Here is a 14,619-nt window from a genome sequence, read left to right as displayed (position 1 = left end):
AACTAGGGTAATTAGGGTAACTAGGCAGGTTAGGGTAATTAGGCAAGTTATTGTATAATGATGGTTTGTTCTGCATAAAAAATATAGCTTCAGGGGGCTAATAACTTTGACCTTAAATGGATTTTTAAAAATTAAAAATTGCTTTTATTCTAGCCGAAATAAAACAAATAAGACTTTCACCAGAAGAAAAAATATTATCAGACATACTGTGAAAATGTGCTTGCTCTGTTAAACATCATTTGGGAAATATTTAAAAAAGAAAAAAAAAAATCCAAAGGGGGGCTAATAATTCTGACTTCAGCTGTATGTATTTACTATATTTATATGGGACCTTATATTTATAAAAAAATGTGTGTATATGTATATATATATATATATATATATATATATATATATATATATATATATATATATATATATATATATATATATATATATATATATATATATATATATATATATAATTACTATATATATAAATTTATTCTGCTCATGAAGGTAGCATTTACTAAATGTAAAAAATTGTTAAACTGTTAAATAATTATTTATTAAATATTTATTTATTACTTATTGTATGTAGTTTCAAATGAAATTATTACTCATTATTGCTTTTATCACTATTATTATAATTATTATTATTAATAATAATAATAATTGATATTAGAGTGATTTCTGAAGGATCATGCGACTCTGAAGACTGGAGTAATGGAGCTGAAAATTAATCTTTAAAATCACTTTGATTAAACAAAATTATAAATCATTTTTGAACAGTTATTTTAAAGTGCAATAGCATTTCACAATTTTACAATTTGTACTGTATTTTTGATGAAATAAATGCAGCCTTGGTGAGCAGGAGAAGCTTATTTTAAAACATTTAAAAATCATACTGACCCCAATGTTTTAACCGGTAGGGTATATATTTTATTTTTCATACACTTAATATCCCATAAACCTCCTTCAAAAAACAAACATACTTCTGTTTGCTTTGGTTACATCCAGCAGTTCATGCTGCCCAAGTGAGTTAAGTAAATAATAAAAAAGTCTTATTAAAATGACAATTTATTTTACTTACATAAACATGCATATTTACTACAGCTAAGAACACGCATTATAAAGCAAGCGGTGTCTGTTTAGATTTCACGTTTTGTGTTTGAACAGCCAGAATTGTTGATTTTGTTTCTTCAAACAGAGACACACAAATGTGTTCACACTCACATGTTCATTTTATGAGCGCGTCATCCAGAAACGTTGGCGAGTTCAGTGAGGCAGAAAGATGCTGGGAAGGTGATACACATCAACCTCCATCACCAACCCTGGCTTTAATCTGCAGCCTATAGCGCATACATTATTCAGAGGGCAGTTCTTCTATTTACAGCTAATAGTATGGCAGGTTTCCACAGCTTTCTTGAAGGCTTGCATATCGGGCCTGATGTAGCGCAACATCGACGCAATGATATCTCTCTCCATGTGAGCCAAGGTTATACTGGGGCTGTCCGTCACGCTACATTAGCTCTTTTTAGGCTAGACTAAACTGAATGGGCTGTTCTCCCTCGGGCTGGAGGGAGGCCCTGCAGAGGAAAGGAGAGATGCATTAAAAGAGCATTCGGCATTCTGAGTTTCTCTGATTGGAAGCCCGGTGTCTCACTGTCTCTGCCCGTGAAATAGCACAAATGATCCAGAGCAGGGGAGAGAAAAGGTTGTGGTTATTAAAACTACTGCGTTCTTTAGCAGAGGATATGTATTCCGTCATGCACTGTGCTTTTAGCATTGAATGTGATGTTTGTTATCACTGATGTTAAGAGCAAAATATTTCAATGTTTTCAATGTTTTTGATTGCAAGGAACTGTACTGTCCGTTATAGAGTTTTTATTAACTAAAATTAAAAGCATTAACCTTGAATCATTTTCGTTACTTGAAATTAAGGTTAATTGAAATAAAATATAATATTTATAAAATGTAAGCTTATGCTTTGGGCATAGGAAATGTTCTTCATTTTTATTTAGCTTAATGTGCTATACATAAACAACTAAAACTAAATTCAATTAAAACAATTCAATCTATCAATAATAATACAGGATGTCAACAGAACTATACAGAAATCTAGTATATGGCCATGTGAACACACACGCATGCATGCACACACACACGCACACACACACATGCATGCACACAGTTTTTATACATATTCTAGTTATATAGAACCTTACATTTATAAAAAAAAATTATATATATAAGAATTAAATAATAATTTTTTCATAATTTATCATTTTTTCATTTTTTATAAGGTCTCATTTAACACACACACACACGCACACACACGCACACACACACACACACACACAAATATATATATATATATATATGGTTTTATAACGGCACTGGTGGGAGGTGTGTTGAGTGCCTTAGTGTCCCACTAGTGATGATATACAGCCATATCGTTTTGCTACGAGTGTGATATTGCGTTTTTACAACAGTTTGATGGCATAATCGTGTATATAAAAAACTAAATCAAACACGAGAGTCAAAAAAAAACTTTTGTATGAGGAACTAATTTCTTCCACCACTCGTTCACACCTGCAGCTGACGTCAGAACAGCAGAAACCGTTGCTATTTCACCAACGTCACTTTAGAGCTAATATTTTAATGATTCTCTAGAGTAATGTCTAAAGTGATGACAAAACAAGTGATTGTGCTCACATTTTAATAGAGATTTCCAAGTATTTCTCTATTGCAATTGGGAGATCACAATAATTAACCCCTAAAAGCCAAAGCAAAGCAATCACTACCAAATATTGTTGTGTTTGTAATAAGGAAAAACACTAAACACATCCAGACATTTCTACTTTCTTTTTACTAAACTAGTCTAAACAACATAGAAAAGAGAGATCAGCTTACAAGGTCACTTACCAGTTTTATAATGATTTTATCAACTATAGTTTGAAATTGCAAGTTTGAGGTTTTTCTCCTGTAAGGTCTTATTATGCAGTATCTTTCACCATCTTGTGGATGGACAACGTCAACTGTCTCTGCTCTACTCAGCTTTTAAATTATAAATATTTAAAATAGTTGCAATTAAATAGTTGCATAGTTGCAATCAAAACAGCTGCATTCCTGTAGCTGACATATAGCACCAAGGTGCTCACAGCGACCCAAGTTTGATTCCCAGCTCGATGTTCTATGCTGATCCTTCCCCTCTCTCTGCTCCCAATGCTTTACTGTCATATACAGTATATATGTGTGTGTATTGTATTGAAGTCAGAATTATTAGCCCCCCTTTAAATTTTTTTTCTTTTTTTAAATATTTCCCAATTTATGTTTAACAGAGCAAGGAAATTTTCACAGTATGGCTGATAATATTTTTCTTCTGGAGAAAGTCTTATTTGGTTTATTTTGGCTAGAATAAAAGCAGTTTTTAATTTTTTAAAAACCATCTTCAGGTCAACATTTTTAGCCCCCTTAAGCTATCTACAGAACAAACCATCATTTTACAATAACTGCCTAATTACCCTAACCTGCCTAGTTAACCTTATTAACCTAGTTAAACCTTTAAATGTAACTTTAAACTGTACAGCAGTGTCTTTTAAAAATATCTAGTCAAATAATATGTCATCATGGCAAAGATCAAATAAATCAGTTATTAGAAATAAGTCATGTTAACTATTATGTTTAGAAATATGTTGAAAAAAAATGGTCTCTCCGTTAAACAGAAATTGTGGGAAAAAATAAACTGGGGGCGAAAATTTCAGGGGGGCTAATAATTCTGACCTCAACTATATATATATATAGTGTGTGTGTGCGTGTGTGTGTGTGTGTGTGTGTGTGTGTGTGTGCGTGTGTGTGTGTGTGTGTGTGTATTTTTAACACTCAAAAATACTTTTCAAAAAATTTGTTAAAAAATAATTTTGTTGCTTGTTTAAACTACTTATTTAAAATGAGCTGAAACAACACAATTCTTGAGTTTTTTGAGGAGAATGAAAACTATTTTTTTTTGTTAAACAATTTGTAAAAACAGTTAACTAACAATTTGTGTTTAGGAATTAATTAACCAACATGAAGGAATTGTGTGGAACTTGTATGTTACATGTGAGATTTATATAAATTGACATTTATCAGATTTGTAATGGCCATGCCTTGTTCCAAAGTGTTTTTTGTTCAACATTTTTGGAGGAAAGTAGTAAAGTTGGAGAAAGAGAGGGGGGTGGCATTAAGAAGCTCCATGAGCTAGGACTCAGGATGCCCAGAGCGCAATGGCACTATATGTCAATGCACTGCCTGCTAGGATATCATTGCTGACAAGATTTTTGTTAAATTGACATTTAAATTTGGTTTGAGGGAGAAAAGGTTTGTCATGCAGATGCCAATCATGTTCAAATTGGCCGTTCTAATTTGTTGTGCAGACCAACAATAACCTTTGTTATTGTAATAATATAATAATTCCTTCTGTGTACACTGTGCTTCATACATACAGTGCTCAGTACACCCCTCACAAATCTTTTAAATTCATATTTTTAATAGGAAGCTATACATTATTATATTTGTGCATATACATTAGATTAATCAGTACTGACGCCAAATCTGGAGCTTATCCAACAAAATAACTTATGATAACGGTCCAAAAACTAGTACAGCCAAATTTATATGTTATAGAAAACATTAAATACAAATTTTAAAAAGAGGAAAAATCAAGAGAAGCAAAAAAATAGAAAAATTTAGTGGAAATTTTGTAGGTTGTAATATTTTTGCAATATTTGGCTTGAATTTAATTGTATTGTACTGTATCTATGCTACTGATAGACAATGGGTCTTTTTGGCTTGCAAAAAATCTAATTAATCTTACTAAAGTGACTGTCACTTTAAACCCAAAATATACAGTTTCGCACAGCACACATTCATCCTCATGAGTGTCTGCGCTTTTTCTCAATTAAAAAAAACATGCAAGTGTGAGCTGATGAGATGATGAAATGCATGTCTTTAAAAACAGTGAAGTACATTTCACTCCAGTAACTCTGGTCTGTTTTTATGCAATTATTTAATGCCTCCCTCCCTCCTTCATAAAATATAGATCATCATACTGTACGGCTCTAGTCCTAACCCATTTTGCACTTGACATGTTGTTATATAGCTGCTGCAGTTGGAGAAAAGTAGACAAGAGAGAGAGAGAGAGAGTATTCGAAACAGAAGCTGACTCTGAACGTATTGATTGATTTTTCATTTGTGCTGTCTCTGCTAGATTGTGTTGGTGTTTATGGAAGTGAGCTGTTGTGTCTGTGTTGTGTGTAGTAAATGTTTCTCTATTGTACCTGAGGACTGTTAAGTGCTCCATAGCCCATGCTGGAAGTGGTGGGCATGGAGGCCGAAGGCGAGCCCAGGGAGGAGGAGGTGATGACTGAGTATGGAGACCCCAGACCGTTGATGATGGACGGGTGATGGTGAGACACCATGGAGCTCAGAGGAGGCTGGGACGGAGGAGAGCTGAGGTGACCGTGTGCTACCTGCAACGAAGAACCTAAAAACACAAATAAATGAGTAAAAATTAATATAAACTGTTGTAACATTTTATACCGGTTAGAATTGGTTTGTATCTTACAAATCAATTAATATTATTTTATTTTATTTATATATATATATCGATATTAAAACATGATTATTAAATATTTTTAAATCATGAAAATAATAATTAATAATTTAAAAATTGCATGGTTGACTTGTTCATGTCACTTGCTTGTCTGCTGTATAAATACTGGAAATGTGCCGTGACAGCTTGACATTTTCATGCTAGAGGTGCTGTGGGATGTGTGGGCTTGTGTTAGTAATGGGGGTAATGGTTGATGGCATTTGCACAGTAGTAGGGGTCATAGCAGTGACTGCGAGCACTCATGGATCATCACATGTCAAATTTCAGACACACGTCAAATGTCGGATCTCTCACTCATTTGTGCAAAATGTGCACATGCTTATCATTTACACATTAAGTTATAATAAATGATATACACAAAGTCTTTGCAAGCTCTCTAATATCAGCAACATCAGCCAGGTGATTATATTTGCTTACAGTATCTAAAGACTGATGTTTTTGTGGATAATTAAGATTAATTTGTTTGTTCATTCATTCATGGTGTTTGTTTGTTTATGAATTTAAAGTAGCCTAAATATTTTGATAAAACAGGAGTGTAAAATTTGGCATAATTAAAGCGTATTATGTGTGGTGAGCATTATATCAGCTCTCCATGATGAAAATTAATGTATAAACTCATTTATAAATATAGTATAAATCATTTATAGTAAGTAATATAATATAATATAATATAATCATATATAGTACAAATTGTTATTTGTAATTATTTCACAAACCTTTTCTAATACACAGTAAATAACATATCGAAAGAAAGAAAATTATACCATACTTCATCTCGCATGATTTAACACCAGCATATTACTTGCATGTACCTAACATGTTTTAGCCTATGGCTAACATGTTTTAATCTAGGATGAATTTTATTCAAGCAAGCAAGCACACTTTTAGCTATGTTTGTTTGCTTGCAAGATAATTCATTAGCATCCGCTTAGCATGTTTTATCACATAAAAAACATGGTCAGCATTTATTAGCATGCTGCTAGCATGTATTTAACATGTTTAGTATTTTGCTGGTACCCTTTAACACTTTGCTAGCATGAATCACAACGTTACTAGCATGTGTGTGACATTTTTTTACGAATTACTATCTAATGCTAGCATTTTTACATTTACATTGTTGCTTACATTTTCTTTTACACTAAGCTAGCATGAATTAGCTTGCAGCTAGTACAGCTAGTCCTACGCTGTAATGGCAAACATCTTTTTCTCACACAATGGAGTATTTTTAACATTTAGTGTTGCTTACATTTTCTTTTACTCTAGTCTAGCACAAACTAGCATGCTACAAGTTAATTTTTTCTAAGTTTAAGCACATGATAGCCTGTTGTAGCATGTTGCTTTTATGAACTACCATAATGCTAGCCTGTTTCTACCATGCTAACCAGGGCTGCTAACTCTCCCTCATTCGGCGTGAGACATGAAATTGACAGTCCTCTTATGCTGTAATGCCAAACATCTATTTTCTCATTCAATGGAAGATTATGTGGTGGAGCAAGAACAACAACAAAAAGTATTATATATTAAAGAAAAGTAAATATTATTATTATCATTATATTTTATTTTGCTCTGGACATTTGTATGTTTGATGTTAGGATGAGAAAAGGGTTTTGGAAATAACTTCTACTCTAAAGTGCTCATCAATGTCAAAGTGCAGCCAGTTAAATCAAAGAGGGCGGCGCTTCACTGCTCAGAAGCTACAGTAACCTGTAAACCAGTTCCTGACCCACAGGCCTCAGGTCAGTACAGAAATAGGGGATAGACATGAATATGAGTGAATGTGTGCACACTGCATACATGCAAAGAGGTAAATTCTTTTTTTCATATTCAGTATTGTGAATCGTTCAAACGATTAATAATAATAATAGAATTCTGATTCAAAATGGTGGAATGTGATACATTTGTAGAATAACTAGCATTGCAGAGTATTACATTTGGTCATTTGACATTTCTGTTTACAGCATTAGTCAGATATTAAATGTTTTGCTGCTAACTTCTTATGTACCTCACTCTCACCATTGAAAGAGAACTTCTCTTACTGTAAAATGCACAGGTTAAATACTCTCCAAGAGTTTTTTTTGAATGTTTTGATGCCCTCATTCAACATGTGGGATATTTAACAATTTTGATTGTCTGGTTTGAAAACCATTGACATGATTTTAGTGGTCATTGCTTGAAAGCTCTAGAAGATGGATTCAGAAATTTGGTCTCAAAAGAAGAAAAAGCGTAAGCAGTTAATCAATCAAAAACAGCAATACTTTACAATAAACAATCAAACACATTTTAAAATTAATTCATTAGTTCAAATTCATTTTAAGATCAATTAAATTCTATAGAATGCTCACAGCAAAACACAAAACAATAAAGCCTCTAATGCAATACGAAGAGTAGATGCAGTTAGACCCTCAACACATCTTCATAACACACACACATGCACAAACTCAGTGTGAACTTCCAAATAAGGCATTTTCACTCACTCTCGCTGCAATTTAAAGGCATTATAGAGCGATTGTTTTCCAACTGTTCTTTTCCCGTGATGCCTCTTGCTCTTTCCTTTGAAATGACTCTTCTGCAATGCCTTGAATGATCAGTGTGAAGATTGTAAAAGCTATCCTCAGCAGCCACACTTACTCAAGAGTGTCATAGGAGAGTGGTCTTCGAGAGCTGGCTAGTTCTTGTGGTATTAATGACCTCTAAATGTCACATTCTGATCAGATGGAACATCTATCCTTAGAATGACTTGCTGTGCCTCTTCACAGTCACAGTTGTGGCACTTTCTTTCAGTCTTGGCTGGAGATCAGATGAGGTGTGAGATCCAAAATGATTCCACTATAAAACACATTTAGAGCCAGAAAAAAGTAAACAGGGAGTAGATCCTAGTGGTCTGAAACAGATCTATAAACAGGCCTAATCAGGTTTAAACATAAACCCCTTAGAATGTGTCACAGTATTATCTTATGTAATGCTTAAGAGGTCATTAATGTGCACTTGTAAATAAAGTTTTTTTTACTTTGTGGGTTTACTTTGTCTTTAAATATTTTTTATTAAGGAATTCAGTAAATTTTCCTATGCAATGTTACTTATTTTATAATGAAAACAGACAAATTAAACACAAAAAAGGAGGAATAAAAAAGTAGCAGGGTGTACATTTTAGAATATCCACAATCCTCATCCATTTGATTATAAGGCATCGCGCCTCAAACTGAAAGGCTTCAGCCATTCCTCGAAATAGCATTACACATAAGAATAAACGTCTTTAGCTCTTATAGCATTGGATTTAAAAGAATCAGGTGAAATGGAATCAGACAAAACGTTATCACACATCAGCCCACTGTCAGCCATAGGGCCATCAGTATCAGTGAGCGTCTGTAAGGCTGGTTGGTTTGGTGTGTTCCACATGTTGCCTCTCATCAGGTCCAGGTGAGAGAAAGTTTGCCCAATTTAGCATGTAGAATCAGTGACGATCAGTGAGAGCACGCTTTTTGGTTGTTCAGCTACAGACCAGTGCGAGAGAACAAAAACTGAAGCGACGATACCGAGCAAACAATGTGGTCAAGAGGGAACACAAAGAAGCTAGCTATCCTTTTGTCACATTTCTTAAATATTTGCAAACTATTTGGATTATCAAGGGGCGGCGTAGTAGCACATTGGGCAGCCTCACAAAGGTCGCTGGTTCAAGCCTCGGCTGGGTCAGTTGGCATTTCTGTGTGGAGTTTGCATGTTCTCCCCATGTTCGCGTGGGTTTCCTCCGGGTGCTCCGGTTTCCCCCACAGTCCAAAGACATGCGGTACAGGTGAATTGGGTAAGCTAAATTGTATGTGTGTGAATGGTGTGTAACGCTGCATTGTTTACAGTTTCTATGTGTGCAGCACTAAACTCCTTTGTGGAATCACGATATACTGCCACCTTCTGTATGGAAATATACATCTTCTCATGCAAGCTCAGAGCACATGTTCTTGCTTCAGTTGGCTGTTGTTCGTTAGGTGTAGTCATGCGCAGATTTTCTTTTTCAGATAGGACCAGACGGAGCTAAAAAAAGGGATAGCACAGGCAGTTTTCATGATCACTAGTTTTTTGACATTGGTTTGTTGTGTACCAGGCTTAAGGCATCAGATAAAATTAGTTTAAAAAATATTGTACGAAACAGCATCAGTCTAAAAACCATCAGACTAAAAAGCATACGAAGAAATATATTTAGATCAACATACAGAAGAATTCTTCAGGCAAAATGGCGTCAGGAAACAAAACGTCATCTAATCTAATTCATCAGCATTGGTATGGTGGTTGAAAGAGCTCAAACACACTGCAAGTAAAGAAAATGTGTATAGATAAACACTAACAAACTAAGAAAACATATACATCAATTTGACAACATACTTGTACTCAAATTCTCACAACACATGGCAATGCAGAAATGTGCTATAAATAGCTCAGACCACAACACAAATGTGTCAGGGCACTACAAATATTGAAGAACTTGGCTGTTTCCTATTTAGAGTGAGTGATACAGTTTTTCTTGATTGCTTTGATGCAGCTGTCAACTGAAACTCCACATTTTCAAAACAGTTAACACACAGGCCTAAACAGCAGCACGCATTGTCAAAATGACATATTTTGCTTGCAAAAGGCTCTAACTGTTCCAAAACATTTAAAATATGCAACAAAAGCTAATTTTGACTTCAAACAACACAAATTGCAAACAAGTATATGAGTTCTTTCAATCAAGCAATACACAACGGACAACAAAATACAAAATACAGAACTCAATGTGAATCAGTGCACCATTGCTTGACATTGTAGCCTATTGCCAGTGCCGTTTGTTGTCTTTCAATGTAGGCTGTGCCAAATTTTCCTTTTTGCAAAGAATTGGATCCAGAATAAGAATTACTTTGATTAAAACTTTATTGAATCCATGACATTTTTTCAAACTGCGGCTGAAAACTGAAATACTTTTTAAAAAACTGAACAAAAAGAACCCAATTAAATACTGTAAATAATGCAGCAAACACATGTAAACCAAAATAAAGGAAAATCTATAAGGAGTATAAGACATAGCCACTATTGACCTCCTTCATCCATGCTGGCAAAGATTAATATAGACCTACCACCTTTTTTATGAGGTTTGCAGCCTGATTGCTAATAGAAGATCTGTATAAAGGAGTGTCAAACCGGTGCTTTAGAGATTCCATACTAATCTTGATAGTTTCTAATAGTTAGGAATAGATGGTTTCTGTTTGGTTATCATAACTAAAACAATGGGGTTTGGAGTGCTTGAATGACATTTGTGTTAACTGTTTTGAAAAATGTTGGGGAAAATGAGTCAATCCAATAAGAAAGGGTATACACACATTTGCAAGACATGTCTTCTGCTCTGCTTGGATAGAGATGAGGAAAATGGAGTGGATCCTAGTTTCTTTAACTAGGTCAAAGCAAACAAGAAAAACTGTAATGTAACATTAATTGCAAGTAGTCAAACTATTAGGGCTAAAAATAACATGCAACAATGAACCAGGATTTTAAAATAAACAAACAAAAAAAAAAACTGCAACACCGCTGAGTCTATAGAGAAAACAGTTGGGTTTGCCACTTTTGGGGGTCATTTGACACATTTCCATTGTGGTCTGTGCTATTTGCAGCACATATCTGTATTTGCATGTGCTGCAAGAATTTGAGTGAGCATGTGTTGTCAAATTGCCAAAGATGTTTTTTCTATTTGTTTGAGCTTTTTTAGTGTTTGAGGCATCGGATGAAATATCATAGGATGGAAAAAAAATCCAACAACTAACAAACCATTATCAGACAATAAAGCCACAAGATGTAATGGCATCCAAGAAAAGGCACTGGACAAAACAAAACAGCACCAGACAAAAAGATGTCAAATGAAACACTGTGTATAAACTTCAGATCTTTTTTAAGTATTATATATTATATATGCTACAGTTGTATACAATGTGTACATACATGTCTATTGAGTAGGATTCAATAACTTAAATATAAATGACAGTAAATACTTTATTGTCTATATTGATGCAAAGTAAAAATCTACTTCAAATGCCCAGTGGCCTCCATCATCCGTAAGTGGAAGATATTTGGAACCACCAGGACTCTTCCTAGAGCTGGCCGGCCATCTAAGCTGATTGATCCTGTGAGAAGGGCCTTAGTCAGCGAGGTGATCAATAACCCGATGGTCACTCTGTCTGAGCTCCAGCGTTCCTCTGTGGAAAGAGGAGAACCTTATAGAAGGACAACCATCTGTGCAGCAATCCACCAATCAGGCCTGTATTGTAGAGTGGCCAGATGGAAGCCTCTCCCTGCCTGGAATTTGCCAAAAGGCATCTGAAGGACTCTCAGATCATAAGAAACAAAATTCTCTGGTCTGATGAGACTAAACCTTTGGGGTGAATGTCAGGCGTTACGTTTGGAGAAAACCAGCCACCGCTCATCACCAGGCTAATACCATCCCTACAGTGAAGCATGGTGGTGGCAGCATCATACTGTGGGGATGTTTTTCAGCAGCAGGAACTGTAAGACTAGTCAGGGTAGAGAGAAAGAGGAATGCAGCAATGTACAGAGACAACCTGAATTAAAACCTGCTTTAGAGTGCTCTAGACCCCAGACTGGGGCAACGGTTCATCTTCCAGCAGGACAATGACCCAAAACACACCGCCAAAATATCAATGGAGTGGCTTCACAACAACTTAGTGAATGTCCATGAGTGACCCAGCCAGAGGCCAGACCTAAATCCTATTGAACATCTCTGGAGAGATCTGAAAATGGCTGTACACCATTGCTTCCCATCCAACCCGATAGAGCTTGAGAGGTACTGCAAAGAGGAATGGGCAAAAATTCCCAAAGAGAGGTGTGCCAAGCTTGTGGCATCATATTCAAAAAGAATTGAGGCTGTAATTGCTACCAAAGGTGCATCAACAAAGTATCGAGCAAAGACTGTGAATACTTATGTACATGTGATTTTTCAGGTTTTTTATTTTTTTATAAATTTGTAGCAATTTCAAAAACTCTTTTTTTCACATTGTCATTATCGGGTATTGTGTGTAGAATTTTGAAAAAAGTAAATGAATTTAATCTATTTTGGAATAAGGCTGTAACATAAAAAAATGGAAAAAGTGAAGCGCTACTTTCAGGATGTACTTTATCAGCATATTGGAATGATTTCTGAAGGGTCTTTTGACACTGAAGTAATGATCCTGAAAGTTCAACTTTTACATCACAGGATCGTAAATGTTCATGATCAAACAAATGACATTTTCTTTTTAAGTCTATTTATGCCCCAAACTGTATATATTCTTGATTAATAACCTAAATCAGAGCAAAGGGTATTTGAACATATCCGTACTGTATTAGCAGTTTGCGAGGGATGAATCTGACTGTTCAGCAAATCTCTGTGACAGAATAAGCGATACTTCGCTTCCCGGATGAAGATTATATGAAAGATCAATACAGACGCTCAATCATCCAGCATTCAATAAGCTTGGACAGCACAGGACACCATATGGCTGTGTGTAAAGCTACATGTGGCTTTCATTCTCAATGCTTGAATAGGATTCCATTTGCATCAAACGCATCATTTTATGAGCCTTAAGTAATAACTGAAATGAGGTCAAAGAAAGTGCTTACAGTAGTAGTATAATACATAATTGACAGAGTTTATTATAAAATTCAAACCCTGAGATAACTCAGTACTGTTGTATAGATTTTAACGACACCACCGTGAAAAAAAACAACCTTGACTCTAAGACAGACAGACGCTGTGTTTTCTAAGCATTCAGTAAGACCTTGCTGAAGATTGTGATGCTATTCGATTGTACTTTCTGTCTATTTTTTTCAAGACTGAGAATAATTCATTAAACAAATGTGCAAAATGTGTGAAGGGGTGTGAGTCTGGATGGGACAATCCCCCTTGAGGATGCGTGGCGGACCAGTGCTGGATTACCTGCTCAGATTAAAGAGATTATCATCCCACGGCTCAAAGGGGAACTGCTTTATTGATGCAAGACCAAAATCTGATAATAAGGTTTAGTTCTAAATGTCAGGGAAGGAATGTGTGCTGACTTGGGTTTGTGATTGTGTGTTTATCAATGGAATATTCTCAGTTTTTCAGTTTCAAATAATTATTGGAAACAAAATGTCGGTGAAAGAACGTGTGCTTATTTTACAGCATCTTAAAATATTAAGAATTTTATGTTATGACTTCATTGGTACATATGATCTGCTTATCTTATGGTGGGAAAACTTAAAATCGAACTAAAAATTGTATATTTTCAGACAAAAGTAACTATAGAAAATTCATAAATTGGCCACAGATTTGGGAAAAGTCAGATTGTTGGGTAACACTTTAAAATAATGGTCCATTAGTTAATGTTAGATGATGTATTTACTAACATTAATTAAGTATGAATACTCTTGTAAATCATTTATTAAGCATAGTTCAACATTAACTAATGCATTATTAAAAGTCCTGGTGCTTAATGCACCATGAGTTATTATGAGCTAAAATTAACTAATGTTCACTTATATAACATGAACTAACTATTGAACAAAGATGAAAAAATACCATAATTAATGCATTACTGATAGTTTGATCATGTCAGTAAATTAAATAAGATTAAGTGCAGGACAATTATTTTAAATTGTTACCAATTGTTGGTTTACCACGAGTTGACTCCAGTTGACGGTTGACTGATTTTGTCACGATCACTATTTTTAATACAAAACTTCTACACATTCTCAGTTGCATGTTCTTTATTTTATTTAATTAATCAGGTTTTTCAATTTAAAAATAGTTGATAAATGTCAGGGAACTAATCAGCCTGTTTTAATAGATTTTCTTTTTCTACTATTTAAATAATAATAAATAAAATGTTACAGGGCAGTATGATGGTGTTCCTTTTCGCGCTTACCAGCTGACCACTTACCTCAGTGTGGACAGCTTTTCCGTTGTTACCAGTTTGTCAAGTCAGCTCACCATG

At 34.7% G+C, this 14,619-nt stretch overlaps 1 protein-coding gene across 2 annotated transcripts in view; it reads right to left on the bottom strand.

Moving 5' to 3' along the window:
- The window catches only part of rxrga (retinoid x receptor, gamma a), a 47,663-nt gene that overhangs the window by 21,768 nt on the left and 11,276 nt on the right, over positions 1–14,619 (bottom strand). The window contains exons 2-3 of one of the 2 annotated variants that reach the window (XM_056474552.1): positions 8,110–8,461; positions 5,301–5,506 (exon numbers count right to left, since the gene is read on the bottom strand). In XM_056474552.1, the coding sequence (XP_056330527.1) occupies positions 5,301–5,506; positions 8,110–8,131 (228 nt within the window). In that variant the 5' untranslated portion in view covers positions 8,132–8,461. The remainder of the gene's footprint in view (positions 1–5,300; positions 5,507–8,109; positions 8,462–14,619) is intronic. The other variant, XM_056474544.1, reaches the window with a different exon arrangement.

This window comes from Danio aesculapii, chromosome 2 (genome assembly GCF_903798145.1).
Source record: "Danio aesculapii chromosome 2, fDanAes4.1, whole genome shotgun sequence".
NCBI lineage: Eukaryota > Metazoa > Chordata > Actinopteri > Cypriniformes > Danionidae > Danio > Danio aesculapii.
The sequence above is the reverse complement of the archived record's forward strand: the minus strand, read 5'-3'. Positions and strand labels throughout refer to the sequence as shown.